This window comes from Grus americana, chromosome 8, assembly GCF_028858705.1.
Source record: "Grus americana isolate bGruAme1 chromosome 8, bGruAme1.mat, whole genome shotgun sequence".
Lineage (NCBI taxonomy): Eukaryota > Metazoa > Chordata > Aves > Gruiformes > Gruidae > Grus > Grus americana.
This window is the reverse complement of record NC_072859.1, coordinates 9,506,210-9,525,615: the sequence shown is the minus strand read 5'-3', so window position 1 is coordinate 9,525,615 and position 19,406 is coordinate 9,506,210. Positions and strand designations below refer to the sequence as shown.

General features: G+C 53.3%; 2 protein-coding genes across 5 annotated transcripts in view; both read left to right on the top strand.

The window, feature by feature from the left end:
* Window positions 1-1,122: 1,122 nt before the first annotated feature.
* Window positions 1,123-11,654, top strand: SELP (selectin P). Of its 3 annotated transcripts, none has more exons than XM_054834242.1 (17): window positions 1,124-1,275; window positions 2,227-2,317; window positions 4,576-4,959; window positions 5,057-5,164; window positions 5,275-5,457; window positions 7,722-7,907; window positions 8,041-8,226; window positions 8,361-8,546; window positions 8,680-8,865; window positions 9,000-9,185; window positions 9,320-9,505; window positions 9,625-9,810; window positions 9,980-10,165; window positions 10,302-10,421; window positions 10,829-10,859; window positions 11,021-11,076; window positions 11,343-11,654. In XM_054834242.1, exons 1-16 carry the CDS (start codon window positions 1,267-1,269, stop codon window positions 11,073-11,075), a joined length of 2,469 nt encoding a protein of 822 aa, XP_054690217.1. In that variant the 5' UTR covers window positions 1,124-1,266; the 3' UTR covers window position 11,076; window positions 11,343-11,654. The 3 variants fall into 3 exon arrangements, with proteins under 3 accessions (XP_054690219.1, XP_054690217.1, XP_054690218.1); XM_054834243.1 differs by lacking the exon at window positions 1,124-1,275 and adding an exon at window positions 1,613-1,717 and having other exon boundaries at window positions 11,303-11,654; XM_054834244.1 differs by lacking the exon at window positions 9,625-9,810 and having other exon boundaries at window positions 1,123-1,275; window positions 11,303-11,654.
* A 172-nt stretch (window positions 11,655-11,826) lies between these two features.
* ATF6 (activating transcription factor 6) overlaps window positions 11,827-19,406 on the top strand; it is a 79,998-nt gene continuing 72,418 nt past the window's right edge. For both annotated transcript variants that reach the window (XM_054833450.1, XM_054833449.1), the window contains exons 1-7: window positions 11,827-11,928; window positions 12,018-12,094; window positions 13,826-13,913; window positions 14,252-14,346; window positions 14,851-14,980; window positions 15,219-15,425; window positions 17,961-18,181. In XM_054833450.1, coding sequence (XP_054689425.1) covers window positions 11,859-11,928; window positions 12,018-12,094; window positions 13,826-13,913; window positions 14,252-14,346; window positions 14,851-14,980; window positions 15,219-15,425; window positions 17,961-18,181 — 888 coding nt within the window. In that variant the 5' untranslated portion in view covers window positions 11,827-11,858. The remainder of the gene's footprint in view (window positions 11,929-12,017; window positions 12,095-13,825; window positions 13,914-14,251; window positions 14,347-14,850; window positions 14,981-15,218; window positions 15,426-17,960; window positions 18,182-19,406) is intronic.

Here is a 19,406-nt window from a genome sequence, read left to right as displayed (position 1 = left end):
GGATGCGATCAGCCAGCTCCTAGCAGAGCTGATTCGGGTCTTCTCTCCCTCCCACCACGTGTCCCTTTTTCCAGTACCTGCAAAGCAACCCTCGGTACTGGTCCTGCCATGCAGGATCCCCTCTCTGAGCCCAGGTACCCATGGGTACCTGCCCTCCAAAACAGCTTTGAACTTGGCCATGTTCTGCTCTCTGCAGCGGAAGCCTCAGGGTCTCAGTCACCTTGCTTCTGTTTCTAAAACAATACCAGAAAGTATTTTTAGTCACAAAAATAAAGGTGGGGATATTTTTTTTCTATTGCTTTGCTCTACCATGTCGGGTCTCAGCACAAGTGAAACTGGCAGGGGCACAGCCTACTTCCCCCCGCAGCCATGAACCCATGAGCACCCCTCTGACTCCCAGCAGAGCTCCCACCACGTGGGAGAGGCAGCTCCCACCCGGGTGACCCTCAGCGTATGGAGATGTTCTCCTGCCCCAGCAGCTGCCCCTCAGCCTCTCTGCCCACCCATCTGCTTCTTCCCTTGCCGTAATTGCACACCCTCTGCACATGAGCTGCTAGAAAGCGAGTGCTCCTGAATTCCTGGACATACAGGCTCATCCTCAGCAATCCCATAAAAATAGATGATTGCATTAAAACACTTTGCAAGGAAGATATCCAGAGACAGGAACCGAGTTTCATTTACATTGGCAAACAAAGGCATTGTAGTGGGTTACGGCTTCAGTGGGATGGGTTCCTCCTTTTGTCTAGCGTGAGTCCCACTGGAGCAGCATCAGTTTCTCTGGAACTGGAAAATGCATGTGACCTGCATGGCTCTCGCTTTGGCTTTAGCTGGAAGTGAGCAGAATAATTCCTGCAGAAAACCCTGCCAAGACAATTTTAGTTAGCAGGAAAACGAGGTAAGGAAAGATTTATGATGTTTATGATGATTCAAGAATGATCCAAGGGGAGATGGACACAATGAGGCATGTTCTTGAAGCATCGGTGGAAGTTCATAAAGGATATTAACAATTCAGGGGAAGTTCCTCTGGCAAGTTCTTGGACCTTTCTCATAAAGGCTTAAAGGCAGAGACAGGAAAATACATTGTGTAAGTAACTGTTTATAAAAGGTGTATGAAGAGTCACAGCCAGAGCGAAAAACCTGCGAGCGAGGAGGGCATCCAGTGCAGGAGCCGGGAGGCTGCGAGCCACGGTCCCGCTCAGTCCACGTAGGAAGTCATCACACCTTGTCCCTCCTCCGTCCTCCGACAGCCAGCGTGGGCATCGTGACATGGACGTGGTGGGTCGGAGAGGTTTCGGTGCCCTGGGCACCCTGGGCTGGGGCTGGACGCCTCCTGGGGGGCCTTTCTGCAGCTCCTGGGGGGTTCGGGCAAGGCCAGCTCGTCGCGGGTCGGCTCCCGTGCAGCGTGGGGATGCCCCCAGCTCCCGTGCCATGGAGCAGGTGCCCAGCTGGGTCCCGCCAGGGCTGCGGTCAGGGCTGACCCCGCTGTTCCCCTCCGGCCCCGTGCTGGGAGCGGGGTCTCTGGGGGTGGGAGAGCCCTGCGGTGGGGGAGGCGGGGGCGTGGGGCAGGATGCAGGCTGGCAGCGGAGCTGGGGCGGGAGGGGAAGAGGCCAAGGGCAGGGAGCGATGCTCTGCGCGCTGGAGGAAGTGTGAGCACCGCTGCCCGCCGAGGGCCAGACGCGCCTGCTGCTGCCGGCAGCTGGTCTGCGGCGCCGACATGGTAGGTCCCGCTCCTTTCCTTGGGGATGAGTCCGGGTCTGCCTGGAAAAAGGGGGTTAGGGGAGGGCAGGGCTGCAGGCAGGCACTGCCAGGAACCGGTGCCGCTGCCAGGGACCCGCGGGATGGACCCAGGAGACACCTTGCCCTGGGCAGCACGTCCGTGCCAGGCGCACAGGGCACTGCCGCTGCAGAGGCAGGTGCCAGCCCTGGGTGGGCGGGGAGGGGTGGGGGGCACAGGGCATGCCCTGCACTTAGGGGCTCCCCAGGAGTGAACCCTGCCACTGCCCAGCTGTGCTGCGGGCACAACACCCACAAAGTGCCTCGCTGGAGGGGCCCTTTCTGCAGCTGAGCTGTACCTGGCCGGCGGCACCGCGCGTGCCTGCGTGCAAACTGGCGCAAGCAACGTGGCCTTGCAGCCACCAGGATCGCCTGGCAGCGGTGTGGGTACATGGTGGGGTGGGTGAGCCCCCGTGGGATATGCATGCTCATGCCTCCCTCCCTGGCACACAGGGCACTGCTGTGGGACTGCGGTCTGCCGGGAGGACGTGGACTCTGGGCTCTCGTGGCATCTGCTACCTGGGCATCGCTGCCATCGCATGGGGTAAGCCACCTGCCACCTGCTCGTAAGCCCAGCGTGACCCTGCTGCCGAGGAGCCTGCGGGTCCAGGAAACTGGAGAAGGGCAGCAATGTTATTTTGGGGGGTCATCAGTCACACCTGCCCTGGCTGCCAGCTCCAGGGTTGGATCTTTCTGGGCTGGGAGGGGGCTGCATCTGCTCCCTCCAGCCAGATCCATCGCAGGACCGTGCTCCCCTGGGGACGGCCAGGCCACACGTGCGGTCCCCACGGGGTGTCTGGTTCCCCAAATGCAGCACGGCAGCTGGTGCATTGTACCATGAACTGGAGAAAGGCAGCAGCAATTCTACCCCCTGCCTACGCCCGTGCCCACGCTGCAGAGCTGGGCACGGATGTAGCCACAGGACCCACAGGTCCAAGGGCTGGGAGCACAGCTGGGGCAGCACCACACAGAGTTAAAGCTGCTAATTGACATCAGGAGAAGAAATCATACTAGGAACTAATTTGGTTTTGCTGCCTGTGGGATATTTCCTTCACACTTGGGCATTGCAGAGAGCAAAATCTGTCGGTGCCTGCTCTGTCCCCGGGGATCCTCCATGAGCTGGGGTATTTTCCAAAGGACCTTTTGTGATTGAGCTAAGAAACAGAGGCAAATGCAGAAGTGTCAGGAGGAGGCTGAGATTTAGCTCTGAGCAGAAAACAAAAATGCAAAGGCACCCCGAGTGTGGTGGGTGCTGAGCACCGCCCTGGGGCGAGGCGTTGGGGGCTACCAGGGGGGCTGAGGAGTCAAAACGCAGGCAAACAGCACCCACCTGGGGGTTCAGCTCCAGGTGGGGCAGGGAGAGGTAACATAAGGCTGAGGGGAAGGAGTGGGGGTGAGCTGTGTGGCAGAGGGAGTGTTACTGGTAGAGCTGGAGGAAAGAGATAGGAGAGCGTGTGGTGGTTGGGCTCCCTGGCCCTTCTTGGTTTGGGGATGGGGTGTGTGGGGGTGGCTGCCCTGAGCCATGTGGGGGAGGTTGCGAGGGCCAGGAGGTGGGTGGTGGGAGCTGAGGATGGGGCAGGCTCCCAGGAGGCACCCTGAGCTGCTGTCCTGCAGCCCCAAGCTCCCAAGGGGTGAAGAGGAGGGCTGGTGTTGGAGGCAATGTTTTCCTCATCTTCAATTTTGTTGAACAAAGTGGATAGTTTGCCCTTTCACAAGGAAAAAAGAGAAATTATGGGAATTCTACTTAGACAAATGTGTAATTGTTGACCAAGCTAGAGCCCTAATTAGACTTGGGAAGCCCTAGATTTGCATCTAATCTGTGATGCCCAGACCTTTGTCTGCATGACCACAGTGAGATAGCTCTCCTGAGACATGGGGTACCTCAGGCCAGTTGTTTGGAGCAAACTTTGATCCCCATCTCATTTTCTGCACAGATGGAGATATGATCCCTGTATCATTCTCTGCAATTGTGGGGATACCTGCTTCTGGGGAGGAGGGAGGAAGCTTTTTTTTGTGGCTAAAACACTTTGATTGCATCAAGTTGTGGTGCAAAATACTGTAAATAAGAGCAGAGTTTCAGCAAAGTGCTTTTTGCTTCTGGGTGTGGGTTCCAGTTAATGTCTGGCTTTGCCCTGCTTGGTGGGCATGACCAGGATGTGAACTTGACTTTTGCAAGATGTTGTTTTGCAATAACTGAGTTTTACAAGACTCTTCAGGCTCGGATGAGCAGCTCAGGATCCAAATGCTTTTGGGGTGGGGGTGCACTCGTTGCTCTGCCTTGCTCCAAGCTGACTCTCATGTAGAAGTGTAAAGCAAGAAAACTGAAGTAGTACACTTCTGTGCTCGAGAAAAGAACCGTGTTTTAAAGAACCATCTTGATGTTGCGTTTTTCCCCTTTGGGAAACCTTTGTGGGCAGGGGAGCAGGGCTGTGGGGGCTGGGCTCGCACCCCTCGTGCTGCAGGAGGGGTTGGCAGCACCGCCTGGGGCTCTTCTGCCACCTGCACTCTGCCTGCCGCGTCCTGTGCTGCTCTCCGTCTCAGCCTTCACCCTGTTCTCTCCACTTTCCTCATCCCTGTGCTGTCCCCCTCTGTCCCACCTCAGCTCCTTCTGCCATGCCCAATCCACCCAGGTCTCCATGAACCCTCTTAGAGCCCCATTCTCACCCACGCTTGTCCCTTCATCCTTGTCCCCTTGCCCAGCTGGCTGTTGGCATCAGCCCTAGATCACCCCCATGTCCCAAAGGACCCCATCCCCAACCCAGCTCCCATCCTTTCTGCATCGATCCTCTCTTGCGTGCGCAGTGACGCGAGTGGAGGTGGGTGCCTGGACGTACCACTACAGCGACCAAGGGGACTACACCTGGGAGCAGGCCAGGAACTACTGTCAGACCTTCTTCACCGACCTGGTGGCGATCCAGAACAAGCAGGAGATCGAGTTCCTCAATGAGAGCCTGCCCTTCCATGGGCGCTACTACTGGATCGGCATCCGCAAGCTGGGCGGCATCTGGACCTGGGTGGGCACCAGGAAGGCGCTGACGAAGGAGGCGGAGAACTGGGCAGTCGGGGAGCCCAACAATCGCCGCTCCAACCAAGACTGTGTGGAGATCTACATCAAGCGGCAGCAGGAGTCGGGCAAGTGGAACGATGAGCCCTGCAACCGGAGGAAGAAGGCGCTGTGCTACCAGGGTGAGCAGGGGGACTGCAGCACGGACTCGGCTCGGGTGGGCTGGGGACCTTGGCAGGGTGACCACTGGCTCCTGATGACCACCCTCCGTATGTGCAGCCTCCTGCCAGCCCTTCCCGTGCAGCCAGCGTGGCGAGTGCGTGGAGACCATCGGGAGCTACCGCTGCGAGTGCTACCCCGGCTTCTACGGCCCTGAGTGCGAGGACGGTGAGCCATCCCTCCCTCCCCCCCTCCCCACTGGAGAGCCTGAGCCCCAGCGGCAAAGCGGGCAAGTTCGTTATGCTCCTAACGAGCTGGTGGTGCCGCATCTCTCCCAGTTGTGCAGTGTCCCAAGCTTGAGCCCAAGGGAGTGCGCATGAACTGCAGCCATCCCTACGGAGACTTCAGCTACAACTCCACCTGCGTGGTTGGGTGCCAGGAGGGGTTCGAGCGGCGAGGGGTGGGCACGCTGCGGTGCCTGGCTTCCCAGCGGTGGTCAGCAGACACCCCCACGTGCACAGGTAGGGCCTGCCAGGGTCTGGGGGTCTCAGGGATGTAGCACTGATGCTTTGGGGGGCCAGCCCTGCGTGCCCAACATTGCTCAGGCGAGCAGTGAGCTGGGCTTGCCGTGCCCCTGCCTTTCAGGGAAGCAGCTCCTGGCACTACATGCGGGGGGCATCCGATGAGGATGCGATGAGCAGAGCGGCTGTCACTCTGGATGAGCTCCCCTGCTCTCTCCAGCTGTCTCCGTGCTCTTGCTCCCTGTCCTGAATCGCACCCAGGCAGCAGCACCCTGCCTGCACCGAGCGCAGGGGCAGGACGGTGCTGTGGCACCTCCGTCACCCCAGTGACACAGTCTGCTCCGCCCTAAGCCCACCCCGATCCACCTTGGCCGATCCACCTTGGGAGGCTGCTTGGCATCTTGGGGGTCCTCAGAGAAGAGTGAAGGGGGGCTGCCGTCCTGCGGCTGGGGGAAGGGTGTATCCAGGCAGGGCTGGGCTGCCACGCGTGGGGCGAGGACCGGGGAGATGAGGTTAGATACAAGCTGGGAGGGAGAGAGCAGGGCAGGAAGCCGCAAAGGAGAGAAAGCTGTAGTATGGTATGCTGTAGGGGCAGGGAAGTCTTTCCATCGGTGGCTTGAGGGTTTGCAGCCAGGTGCCCCAGAGAGGTGCTGGGCTTTTTTGGGGGATGCGAAAGCCCTGCTCCACCTTTCCTGTGCCATCACGTGGTGTGTCTGCAGTTTGCACAAGGATGGGATGAGTCAAGGACTGGAGCAGGCACAGGACGCAACTGGGGACCTTCTGTATTAGGAGACCCAGCAGGAGGGATCGGGGGGTGGGCAGGGTCTCTGTATATATATTAAAAACAAACAAAAAAAAGCCTGCCTTGAAGTTAGTGATGCTGATGATGCCAGGGCTGCTTTAGGCAGCTGAGACCAGCAAAACTTTCTGCAGTTAAGGGGAATGGGCACAGAGATGTGATGTGACTGTCCCATGGCCAGCATTCACAGTGGTGGCAGGGTCAGGAGCTGGCTTCCAATTTTGTGGAGGTCTCCTCAGGCAAGCTGGGCTGAGCCTGCCTGCTCCAGGCTTTTCAAGTTCCCAAAGTCTTGCTTTCCCAGCTCCTTGTTTTCTTCCTGCTGGCTGTATGTATGAATTTATTTCCCCCCCCCCCAAAAAAATCAGATGAGTCGGTCAGTCACCTTTGCTGATAACAAAGCTGCATTAGCAAGCATTGCTAGCTGGGTTTACTCCAAAACCATGCTGCGGCATGGCTGATGGTGCTGCAGGCACCACGAGGGACGAGGCTGCCTGCCCTGCCCTCTCGTGCCCTGCCCCTGCCTGTAGCCATCGCGTGGCCCTAGCTGGCTGCCCCCAAAGGGGGTCAGGTCGATTGCTCCCACCCACACGGCATGTTCACCTTCAACTCCATGTGTGCCTTCTCCTGCCAGGAGGGGTTTTGAGCCGATGGGAGCATGGAGGCTGTGATGCGCAGCCGGCGGGGGTCTGGATGCCCCCCCCACCCCTCCCTAGTCCTGCAAATGTAGAGCCTGGGCTGCGTGCTGTGGGGTGCCCCAGCACTGGGTTTCAGGAGCCTGCTTGCCTGTAAGATGGCTAGGAAAGGAAAAGTCTACCAAGGGAAGTGTTTGGAGTCAGTCTGAAAGCAGAAGGTGCAAGGAATGGGGTCTGTCTCACCTGGGCTGGGTGCTGGTTTGATGTCCCCCCGGCACTAAACTGCAGTGGTCCCTAACTAACCTGCAGTGGAGCCGCTCGCCCCAGCAAATGTTGGGTGCTGCCCCAGTACGCAGTGACGCATGCCAGGCACAGCCTGGGAGGCTGGCACACAGTCCCTGTCGCTATCACAGTCATCCCATCCGGGTCCCCTACAGCCCCAAAGCCATCTGGGTGTCCTTCCTCCTGCTGCTGTGAGAAGGATGGAGGCAGGTCTCTGTTCCCCTCCAGGGAGGGAGGCAAGTAGGACTGCAGCAGCGGTGGTCCATCGTCCTGGGGGCTGTGAGCTCAGGCAGTGCAGGGGATAAACAGGGCTCTGGCAGAGCAGAAACTGGGCCCCTGCACCCCTCCCCCCAGGAAATCGCTCATGTGGCAGAAAAATCATTGTCCCAGCTACGTGACTACTGGTTTTGAAGAGGTGAGACTTGTCTGGGTGCAAAAGGTAAATCAAAGACATATCACCATAGATTGGGTTTTATTTGATAGGGATTCAGCCCTAATCCCTAGATTGAACCTCATCTATCCTGTCTCTAAGACCTTCTCTCCCATTGCAGCCATCTCCTGCCCGGTGCTCAGCACTCCAGACCGAGGAGAGCTGAACTGCTCCCACCTCCATGGGGACTTCGCCTTTGGCTCCACATGTGCCTTCTCCTGCCAGACCGGGTTTGTGCTGATGGGGCCAGAGAGCCGTGAGTGCACAGTCACAGGGACCTGGACAGGGGATGCCCCACGCTGTCAAGGTAGAACTACTGCTAGAACTCAGGGTGTCATTGCCTTGGGGTGACATTACAATGTTCCCCAGCCTCTTGGTCCCAGCAGTTCAGCCTCCCAGTCCCCAAGCTCCTGCCTGAAGTGTGGCTCTTCACCCCGCAGCCATCTCCTGCCCGGTGCTCGGTGCTCCAGACCGAGGAGAGCTGAACTGCTCCCACCTCCATGGGGACTTCACCTTTGGCTCCACGTGTGCCTTCTCCTGCCAGACGGGGTTTGTGCTGACGGGGCCAGAGAGCCGTGAGTGCACGGCCATGGGGACGTGGACAGGGGATGCCCCACGATGCAAAGGTAGAGTTACTGATCAAAGTGTCACAGGCCTTGGGTCGTCCCTTGGACGTTCTTGGGTGTATTGGTCCTTTCATCCCAACATTTAGCCTCGTAGTCCCCAGGCTCCTGCTTGAAGTGTATCTCTATCCCTGTAGCCATCTCCTGCCCGGTGCTCAGCGCTCCAGATCGGGGAGAGCTGAACTGCTCCCACCTCCATGGGGACTTCGCCTTCGGCTCCACATGTGCCTTCTCCTGCCAGACCGGGTTTGTGCTGATGGGGCCAGAGAGCCGTGAGTGCACAGTCACAGGGACCTGGACAGGGGATGCCCCACGCTGTCAAGGTAGAGCTACTGCTAGAACTCAGGGTGTCATTGCCTTGGGGTGACATTACAATGTTCCCCAGCCTCTTGGTCCCAGCAGTTCAGCCTTGTAGTCCCCAAGCTCCTGCCTGAAGTGTGGCTCTTCACCCCGCAGCCATCTCCTGCCCGGTGCTCAGTGCTCCATACCAGGGAAAGCTGAACTGCTCCCACCTCCACGGGGACTTCACCTTTGGCTCCACGTGTGCCTTCTCCTGCCAGACCGGGTTTGTGCTGATGGGGCCAGAGAGCCGCGAGTGCACGGCCATGGGGACCTGGACTGGGGATGCCCCACGCTGTCAAGGTAGAGCTACTGCTAGAGCTCAGGGTGTCACTGATCTCAGGGAACATCATAGTGTCCCCCCAGCCTCTCTGTCCCACCACTTTAGCCTCGCAGTCCCCAGGCTCCTGCCTGAAGTGTGGCTCTTCACCCCGCAGCCATCTCCTGCCCGGTGCTCAGTGCTCCAGATCGGGGAGAGCTGAACTGCTCCCACCTCCATGGGGACTTCACCTTCGGCTCCACGTGTGCCTTCTCCTGCCAGACGGGGTTTGTGCTGACGGGGCCAGAGAGCCGTGAGTGCACGGCCATGGGGACCTGGACTGGGGGTGCCCCGCAATGCAAAGGTAGAGTTGCTGATCAAGGTGTCACAGGCCTTGGGTCGTCCCTTGGACGTTCTTGGGTGTATTGGTCCTTTCATCCCAACATTTAGCCTCGTAGTCCCCAGGCTCCTGCTTGAAGTGTATCTCTGTCCCTGTAGCCATCTCCTGCCCGGTGCTCAGTGCTCCAGACCGAGGAGAGCTGAACTGCTCCCACCTCCATGGGGACTTCGCCTTCGGCTCCACATGTGCCTTCTCCTGCCAGACCGGGTTTGTGCTGATGGGGCCAGAGAGCCGTGAGTGCACAGTCACAGGGACCTGGACAGGGGATGCCCCACGCTGTCAAGGTAGAGCAGGGTGTCATTGCCTTGGGGTGACATTACAATGTTCCCCAGCCTCTTGGTCCCAGCAGTTCAGCCTCCCAGTCCCCAAGCTCCTGCCTGAAGTGTGGCTCTTCACCCCACAGCCATCTCCTGCCCGGTGCTCAGTGCTCCATACCAGGGAAAGCTGAACTGCTCCCACCTCCACGGGGACTTCACCTTTGGCTCCACATGTGCCTTCTCCTGCCAGACGGGGTTTGTGCTGATGGGGCCAGAGACCCGCGAGTGCACAGTCACAGGGACCTGGACTGGGGATGTGCCGCAATGCAAAGGTAGATCTTGTGATCACACATGTGTCTGGAAGTGCTCTGCTGCAGCAGATGGCTTTCCTCAGCATCCCCTTCCCCTCAGCACCCCCAGTCATCCCCTGACTCCCCGGCCCACGAGTCCCCATCCCATCACTTGTATCCTACTGATGCTAGGACTGTGCTTTATCTCCAGCCATCAGCTGCCCGGTGCTGGAGGCCCCCAGCAGAGGCCAGCTGAGCTGCTCTCACGTGCACGGGAACTTCACGTACAACTCCACATGCACCTTTTCCTGTGAGGAGGGGTTTGTTCAGATGGGAGCAGAAGTGCTCCAGTGTGCAGCCACAGGGAACTGGACCAGGCGTCCCCCTGTCTGTGCAGGTACAGGTGGGACCCCCAGTCCTCTAGCACTGGGGGGGTCCGGCTTGCTGCAGCACACCTTGAACGTGGTGTAGCTTGGGTGCCATGAAGTCCTTCTGACAACTTTCTAACCTGTGGGTCTATGGATCTCCTTCAGAGGACGGTGCCGTCTTAAAGCAAGTCCTGGCTTACAGCAGCGGCACGGCTCTGGGGGTAGCCAGCCTCGTGCTCTCGGGGACGCTCATTGCCCTCCTCGTCAAGCGGCTCAGCGACAGAGGTACAGAAACGCCTCCCGCAGCACACCGTCGCTTTGGGGGGGGTCTCAGACAAGGTGGTTGTGGAGTCCCAGGGGAGGGTGGAATGATCAGAAGAGTTTAACAGTGTGACTGCCTCAGTCCACGTGTCTTACTTGCTGCGGGTCGCTTGGGTCTGGCAGCACCTCCTTGGCAGTTTGTCCAGCTGAAAGCGCCAGCAGCCAGATTTGGAGGGCAGAGCCAGAAAAACACCTTCATTGCGGTGGGGAAGAAGGGTCCTTCAGCTCCCCCTCCCTGTTCCATCCCGTGCTTGTCAAATGGTTCAGTTTCAGACACTGCTGCTGCAGTTTCTCAAGTCCTTCACTAAACAGATCTGGTTATTTCTCTTCTATCTGCTCTATCCCTGTGGACATTTCCACGCTGTTATCAGAGGAGAAGAAGAAGCTCCTGAACCCCACCAGGTGAGAGCCATACTCTGTCCTGTGCCCATCACACCCCACCATCACCCAGATCTGCTTGTGCGAGGCTGCTTTTATCGCGGTGGGAGCATCTTTGGGGCAGACGGGGCTGCGCTAACCCCTGCCCTCTCCCCCAAGGTGGCACCCTTGTGTCTGTTTTTCAGTGACCTAGGATCGCCGGGCACCTTCACCAACGCAGCATACAACGCCAACCTGTAAGGTGAGCGCGGCAAGATGGTGGCTGCACCCTGCGCTCCCACAGCCTGCTGGAGACATCCCCCCCTACTTCTGGTGGGGGTCACGCATGGAAAATTCACCCGGGCGGCTCTCCTCGGGGCTGGGGTGCTCCCAGGTGGGGACACCCCTTGGGAGGGCACGAGGTGGAGCAGCAGCTCCCTGTGCTGCCCGGGGGGGTGACCCCAGCTCTGGCTGTCCTGTGCTTCCAGCCCGGCCGTGACCGAACGCCACCCTGTCCCGCCATTGCAGACCCAGCAGGAGCTGCTGCCGGGGCCGAGAGGGACTTTACGCCTCTGGCTGCAGTCCCGACCAGCGCTGCCACGGGAGGCTGCGCCCACGCTGCGTGTATACACCCACCCTCTCCCGGGGGCGTGGAGCTGCCTTCCTGTTCCACCCATGCATGAAGACCTCTGAAGGCCCTTAGGCCGCCATCACCGCCAGGCCCTTCCACTCGCGGAGCTGCCTCCCTGCCCATGGACATTCCCCCGCGGCTCCCCCTGTTCGTGCTTCTGGCCACGGGCTTGTGTCAGCAGGGCCTGAATAAACGCCTGTGTCTAATGAGTCGCTTCTGTGTGCCTGGGGGGGGAGGGCCCCGTCTCACACCCTGAGGGCTGGAACCGAAGCCCCGCGCGTGGGCAGTGGCCATGGGGACCCACGCGCGCCCCGTGGGGCCGCCGCCCCCTCGTCTGTCCGCCGGCGGCCGCCGTAGGCGGGGCGGAGCGCTGCCCGGAAGGAGACGTGGGCGTCGGGAGGAAGGCGGAAGCGATGGCGGCGGCGGAGGCCGAGTGGGAGCCGGCGGGGCTGCTGCCGGCCCCGGGGGGCGGCCTCGACTGGGGTGAGCACGGGGGGTCGGGGGCTGGGAGTCGGGCCGGAGGTTCCCCCGCTGGGGCCGGGCCGGCGCTGAGGCCGCTGTCTCTCCCGCAGAGGCGGTGCTGGGCGAGGAGCTGAGCGAGCTGCTGAGCGCCGCGGAGCCGCGGCGGGCCCCGACGGACGAGCCCGACGTGAGTACCGGGCGGGGGCGGCGGGAGGCCGGCGGTGTGCCTTCGCGGCCCGGCGGGGGATCCCCGGGGAGCAGCGGTGGGTCGTTTCATGGCGGCCGGCTGGAGCACTGGTGGCTTACAGGCCTTCACCGGCTCCCCGCTGCGTTAGCTGCTGAGGCGCGGAGTTGTCAATACGTTAATGAACAGCGAGTAGAAAAGCTAGAGACTTGAAAGCCAAATTTAAAGGAGAGAGTTTAAGGTGAAGGCTTGCGGCGCTGTGTCCAGGAAGAGCTGTGTTGTCACTGACCCGGTGAAGGCAAACTTCCCCTGCGAGGCAGGGCTGACCGGGAGTACGTGTCTGGGCCGCAGAGAGGAGACGCGTGGGTGCGTTACTTCTGCATCCACCAGTACTGTGCTTTGTCGCCTTGCCCGTGAGGTGGTTTCTGGTTTTCTTGCCTATTTCAAGATTTTACCCTAAACCCTTTGCTTGCAGCCCTGCTTGTCAATCCCTATGTCTCTCACTGTCCAGTTGTACTTACTGCTTTTTCTGTCCCAGGCCATTTGCCTCATGGATTCTCCACTCTGTGTTCTTCCCCCTGCCTTCTTTCTGCTCCTTGTGACCTAATGCCCCTCCAGCACAACCTCTAGGTTATCTGACGTAAACCTCAGATGCCAAGAGCATTCCTACAGGCGTTGTCGAGCCAGACGCTGAAGAAAATGTGGGAACTGCTTGATTGTACAAGGGCAAGGTATCGCCCATCAGCAGGTCAGCATTAGTTACCTGTGTGGAGGCTCTTACTGCACAGATCAGGCTGTCTTTTTTTGGTCATTCTTCCTATAAATATGCTCTGATGAGCTTTTTCTTCATTCTAGCCTGCAAATACTAATATCTATGCAGGCTGCAGACTTTCTGAGCCTCCCTTTTTGAGGCAAGTTGAGAACTTAAGGAGAAGTACATTTGCAGGATAGTTTTTAGCAAGAAAATATTTGCTGTATATTTGTATGAGTTGGGTATGTGATATTTAAATTTTTCATGCTAGTGCTCATAAAAAATGTCATGTTTGAGTAGGGAACTGAGACTTACAGATGCATCAGCAGAAAAAATGGACCAAAAAACCTGATCATTGTTTTAAAGATCCTACAATAAATAACAGTACAAAGTGATTTTAGCCTTTTTTTTTCTGTTAGAAGAGGAAACTGGTGTTCTTGGCTTTAGAAGATGATAATCATCACGATGTTGGTTTCTTCAAGCATAGGGAGACCTAATACATACTGTTCATCAGATCTTGAGCAAATCAGTCCTTGTGTCTCTGTTCCAGCTGGTAAACTGCCACTGCTTTTGTTTATAAAGTGCTTTGAGATGTGATAATGGAAGGGCATTAAGTAAACCTTTCAATGCAGATGAGGGGGAGGATGGCAACAAGTTGCTAAAACTTGTGCTTTATATGAGGTGGTTCAATGACTGGACTTAGAACTTTTGCTTTACAAATTACTGATAACAGTACAATAATTAGTGATGGTCTTACACTGACAGCTCCTTTCCTACAGGTCTAAGCTTTAAAAGAAGCCTTGTATTGTGTATTCCAGTTGAGAATTGCCCCCTTGAGGGCTTTTATCTCTGCGTGCCTTAAGGCAACTGAAGTGATAGTTGTGTTTTGTTTTCCAGAGCTGTAAGAAGGTGAACACAATGGCTGGTGGTTTCAGTGTATATTGTCTTTTTGTATTGTTTCTTTTTCTGAACTGTCATTTCAGGAAAATGATCTCTATAACTTTCATTTTGATTTGGATTTGATGTCTTGGGACTCGGATCTTTGGAATATTACAGGCCATGCTTATACAGGTAACTAACCTTCTGGGTTTCTTGTAGGTGTGACTCTTGCCCCCTACCCCACAATAGTGAGCTGTTATAACTTTAGAATAGCGGTAACTTATGTGAAACTATTTGATGCCCTACAGCATTTAGCTTTGTGATGAGAAGTCAGGCTGTGTTTCTGTAGGATGGGTACAGCTGGTGAGGACTGCCCTAAAAGCTAAGCTGTTTAGTATCTTTGATCTTGTTATGTTTTCTGCTGTGCCTTGCTTCAGGAATTAGATAGCTGGTGTGGGACAGTGCATGCTTTACTGGTCTCCCATTGTTAAAGACTTGCACAGTAAAATTTCTTTATCCGCCTCTTGCAGATGCAAGCGTGAAGACAGAACCCTTATCACCAGCCACTTCAAATTGTTCGGTCCCTTCTCCGTTGTCTGTGGACTCTCCAGTGCAGAATGTGCCTGTATGCAGAAACCTCCATCTAACACAGATAGCAGTAGTCATTCAGAATCGGCTGTGACAAACAAAAAGCCCACTGATTTACTTGTCTGACCAACTTCATGGCATAAGAGGAAACAGCTTATTTTTCCAACCCTTGCAAAAACGACTTCCCTTCAGTGATGTTTTCCTTCCTCTCCTGCTGTAGCCCATTCTAAAAAGAGCATGTTTGGTTCTGTTTCCTCAGTTGTGTGTATTGGCCTGGTTGCCAAACAAAATGCCTTCTAAAAGTTGCTGAGTAGCAGTTGCTGGCCTCTGCCCCCCCCCTTCGCTCTGCTGCTAAGGAGAGGTACTTCTCTGTTTTTCAGCGGTACTTAGCATTGACCAGAATAAAACTGCAGAACAAAACCTTTCTCCTGTTCGCTGAAGCAGCAACACAGATGTAAATAAAGGCAGTTATACTCTGAGCTGCTAGTAGATACTTTTAGGTGTTTCTGAAGCATTAGTCTCATGTGCTTTCTGTCTGCAGGACGATGTGGACTTCAGCTGTAGCTCCCAGATGTCTCCCATCTCTCTCTACAGCAAGAGCTGCAGAAGCCCTGCATCCCCTGAAGGAGATGGAGGGAAGAAGCCTGCTGTCAGCGTCACTTCTCGGTCTGGTATGAGATCGAATTACTTTGATTCTGCAGCTAGTATGCATTTTGTCTTGCATATGGATGTTCAACTAACAAAGGCTAGTAAATCCTGTAATTTCTGACTTGAATTTGTGATCAGATATGTCTTTTTAACAAAAATTATAAATGGGTTAAAAAAAAAAAACCCAAACCAAAGCCATGTTATTACTGCTTAAATATTTAATATCTTTTGGTCCAACTCTGACTCTTCTTCCTTTCGTAGCAAATAATTCTGCGAGGACCCTGAAGAGGTGTGGTCAGGCCGTGCCCAGGCCTTCAATACAACCCAAACCTCTTTTGCCTGCTGTACCTGAGGCTCAGGCTAACGTTGGCATCCCAGCTAAAACCATCATTATTCAGACTCTTCCCACACTTGTGCCACTGCCAAAGCATCAGCCAGTTGTTAACATCCAGCCAGCACCCCCTAAAGGTAAGTGAATTGTCATAACAGAGCCGGGTCTTTGCGGTAATGTCTGTTTGGGATGGTCACGAGAAGGAAGTTAGCTTTGGCGGGTGAAATGGGACGGGTAGGAAAAAAAAAAAAAGAGGTGTGCTGCATGCTTTGCTGAAAAGGCTTTGGGCTGAGAAGCTGGCCTTATTCCTCTCTCATATAGTCCTGTGAGGAGCAGCACTCACCTGGGCATCGTGTGGAACGGAAGACAGTATAGCAAAACAGACTATGCTGAGCTCTGGCAGTTGTGGAGATAGAACTGCTGATTTGGAAGAGTCTCTAGGGACCCTTTGCTCTGCTCTGCTTGTGATGGCAAGTCTTGCATAAGGTGATTACAGTGCTGTTCTGTCGTAACCAAGGGAAGATCCAGCACAATCAGTTGGCTTGGCTTGAACAAAGTTTGAAAGCTTAGGAGGAGTGATAAAAGCTTTTTTTTTTACCCACGTGATATTCTGCCACAGGCTGGTGGGAAAATGAGTTTATGGCTTTTTATCTCACTAACAGCATTAAATAGGATGTTGTGAAATCTACTAAAAGTTGAGAGCACCATGTTGGAGGTTAGAATAGTTGCTTACAGCTGCAAGCTGTAACAGAAGGCAAGTGATTTCCTGTCCACTGATAATTCTTCATTCCTCCTGTTGACCTGTAATAGATTTTTGAAGTACCTTGAGCCTTCATTTCTGAATCCAAAGCATTGTTTTACTCTTCAGCTAAGGCAGTGGGGACATTACTTGCATTGCTGAAATCGTCAGATGCTGTTGCTCCTTTTCACCAGCTGATGGCTGCAGTCTCTTGCAGTTGATTGTACAGGCACTGAGGCGTGGAAGCAAAAAGAGGCAAATAGTTAAGGGCATGTATCTAGAAATTATTGCAATAGTGAAAAATTTGTCTTCATTACTAATTGCTCTTCCATCAGAAGTTAAGCCAAAGCTGGAGACGCTGAATTTTGTTACAGCATGCCTAAGATTGTTAGACGGCTTAAAACACAGGTCAGCACAGTCAGCATGACCTAATTTTTATTCCTTCTGATGTTCCAGCTGATAAAATACCATCTGGAATAAGGAATGTTGGGGATATGGATTTTTTGGATATAAATACAGTACTGTGAAGATCAGCTTCTCCTTTTCCCTGAAGAAAAGTCAGGAGAGTAGTTTCTGTGAGGCACTATAGAGGAAATACTTTTGAGAAAGTATTTCCATGCCATGTATTTACTTTAACTGATGGTCTGTTTAAAAATTCCATAGTGCCTCTTCTATAACAAAAACCGTAAGGATCTTTTTTGTTAACTAACATCCCCTGCACATGATAAGGTGGAGTTACCACCTTGAAATATACCATTATCTCCAGTGGATCATGAGGAATGATATTTTTACAGTCCCTCTCATAAAAGCTTAAAGAAGAAAGCATCATCTTCGAGCATCACATACTTTATGCATTAAAAAAAATTGTTGAAATAATCTCAAACTCACCATTTGAGGTTCTTAAATAGGATGGTACTAACTTACGATGTCTTCAGGATTATCTCTGAGAAAAAGGAGATCTGATCCTACACCTCATACATAAAAGACCTTGGCACTAGGTAAATTACTTCATTTTTCACCTTCCAGGAGATTGGGTAAATCCTGTAATACATTGTTGTGCATTTTGGTTGGAATGCTCAGCTGGAACGAACGTGCTGTTTCTGAAAGCTGGCAAGGTCATCCTGTTACAAAGGATTAGAGAGACGTTCATGTGTTTTCAGACAACAAAATATTACTGAAGCATCTGCTTGAGTTAAATGTAGTTGTTGGACTGAAATTTCTTGGAAGTGACTGTTTTTAATTCCATTTCAAACTCTGTCAAAATTACCTCATTTTTTCTGCTTGCTTTTCTTTAAGCTCTCTTCAGCTTGTGCATAAAATTTCTTACATAGGACGTTTTTCAAAAAAATTGATCTTGTCTTAGTGTGAATTGAGGCTTTAACTTAGGTTTTGAAAGTGTAACTTGCATTGTTCTTTCTCGTTCAACTTCTTTCTCTGCTCTGAATTGATGTTTATGGTATGAGTCACTTCTGTGTAGTAAATTTTCCATTGAATACAGCAGTAAAGTAGGGATGGACAAAAGGGAGAAGGATTGAGGTAAGCTGGCTAAGTTCTTTTAAAAAATTGCTCAAAGTGCATCAAGCGTTAGCAGTACTGAAATGAGTAATGTTTCTAACAAGTGTTGACTTTTTTTAACTTTGAAGAGCTTTTAGGAGAGAGCTTGCTTTCTTGGATCCCTTTAATATGTCTAGTTTTAGTTTGCAGGGTGGATTAAGAGCCTTGCCAACTTTTGAGCTTTTTTTTTTTCTTCTCTTTCCATTCCTCTCCTGTTGAATATACTAATGCAGAAGAATTGGACTTGAGATAAATCGTGTGGGGCAGGAGAGGAAGCAAGGCTTTCTACCTCCTATATCAGTATTCCCCTACAAACCCGTCATGTACAAATCCGTGTTGTATCACACACTGAGCACTCCTGTTTGTTCTTGTGTCCTAGGTCAATCGGTGGTGCTCCCCCAGCCTGCTGTGGTACAGCTCCAGGCTTCTGGGGTGCTTCCTGCCTCCCAGCCAGTCATTGCTGTCACTGGAGGGACCACGCAGCTTCACAATCATACGGTGAACGCATTGTCTCCAGCTGCTGGAAATGGCTCAACAAGCGGCAAAATACCAGTGACTAAGCCCTTGCTTCAAAGCACCACACCAGCGATGGGGCTGGATGTAAGTTCTGACTGTGCGATGATAGCTAATAACAAAGCTTGGAAACAGTTTTCTGTTACCTGCATGTGGGATACAATGGGAGAACCAGGTCACTTTAGAGTTTCAGGAAGACAGAGCTGTAGTTGGGCTTGTCTGATAGGATTTCTAACAGTAAGCAGGGAATTCGGCAGCTCGGCAAAGAATGGGGAGGAACAGCTTGATATCTGCTGGCCTGTCTGGAGTTGCAGACGAAGTAGGCAAGCATTGTGGCAGAAGACTGCTGATATTTTTTTTTTTTTCCTTTGCTTGTCTTCTCAACTGCAAGCTCTCAATGGCTGGAGCTCTCTTACATACAGGAAGATTTGATATATCTGATTTTTGATTAGTGCTAAACCATTTTTCTAATCCATATAATAAAAACACCCCTTTGGAAGTAGATTAATTGGAAATGTCAGCAGTAGGCCTGATTCTTTTTCCATCCCCTTTATCTCCCCAGATTTTACTTACAATTTTTAGAAACTTCAGGTATTGAGTTTCATTTTCTAATCTCTTCGGGCTCCCTTTTGATGATATACTGAATGAGTAGAAAAGGGGTAAGCTCTGAACAGTCACTGTGCAAATAAGTAAGTTTTTCCACAGTAGCTCACAGTAAGCAGTATGTGTAAACAGAAATGGCTTTTGAGGTGTGTGGGTTATTTTTCCTCTGTCAGCTTTGACATCTTAAGGAGCTAGCAAACCAGGTGTTGACTTGATTTGGTTCCTAGCAGTGTGGAGCTGTTGTCCAAAGGAAGGCATGGTTATGGAAAGTACCAAAGCTTCTTGTTTGTGGCTTTTAAACTCTCAGGGTGTCATTCTCCAGTGTGGTATTCCAAGTGCAGTTGTCATGAGCTGAGAGTCCTATTGCATCTCTCAGTGTGAGGGAGAAAACACCGGTGGCCATTCATGTGAAATTTTGCAGTATAGTCACCTACTTATTAGCAGTGCAGGACACTGTTTCTCAAAGGTGTGTGCCTTCTGGCTGCTTTGGAGGGATGTTGTTGTTTGGTTTCCTAGCATCTGGGAATTGCCACTCATGCTTGATGTTAAATTTTCCTCACTATTCAGGTTTGCATGTGGGCTGCATTTTTAAATGAAAAATTATTTGCTACAAATAATTCAGTAGCCAGACTACAATGGAAACCTAATTTTGAATTTGCAAGAAGCTAACAGAGGTCTGTCAGTGTACAGACCAGTTAAGAGCGCTGCA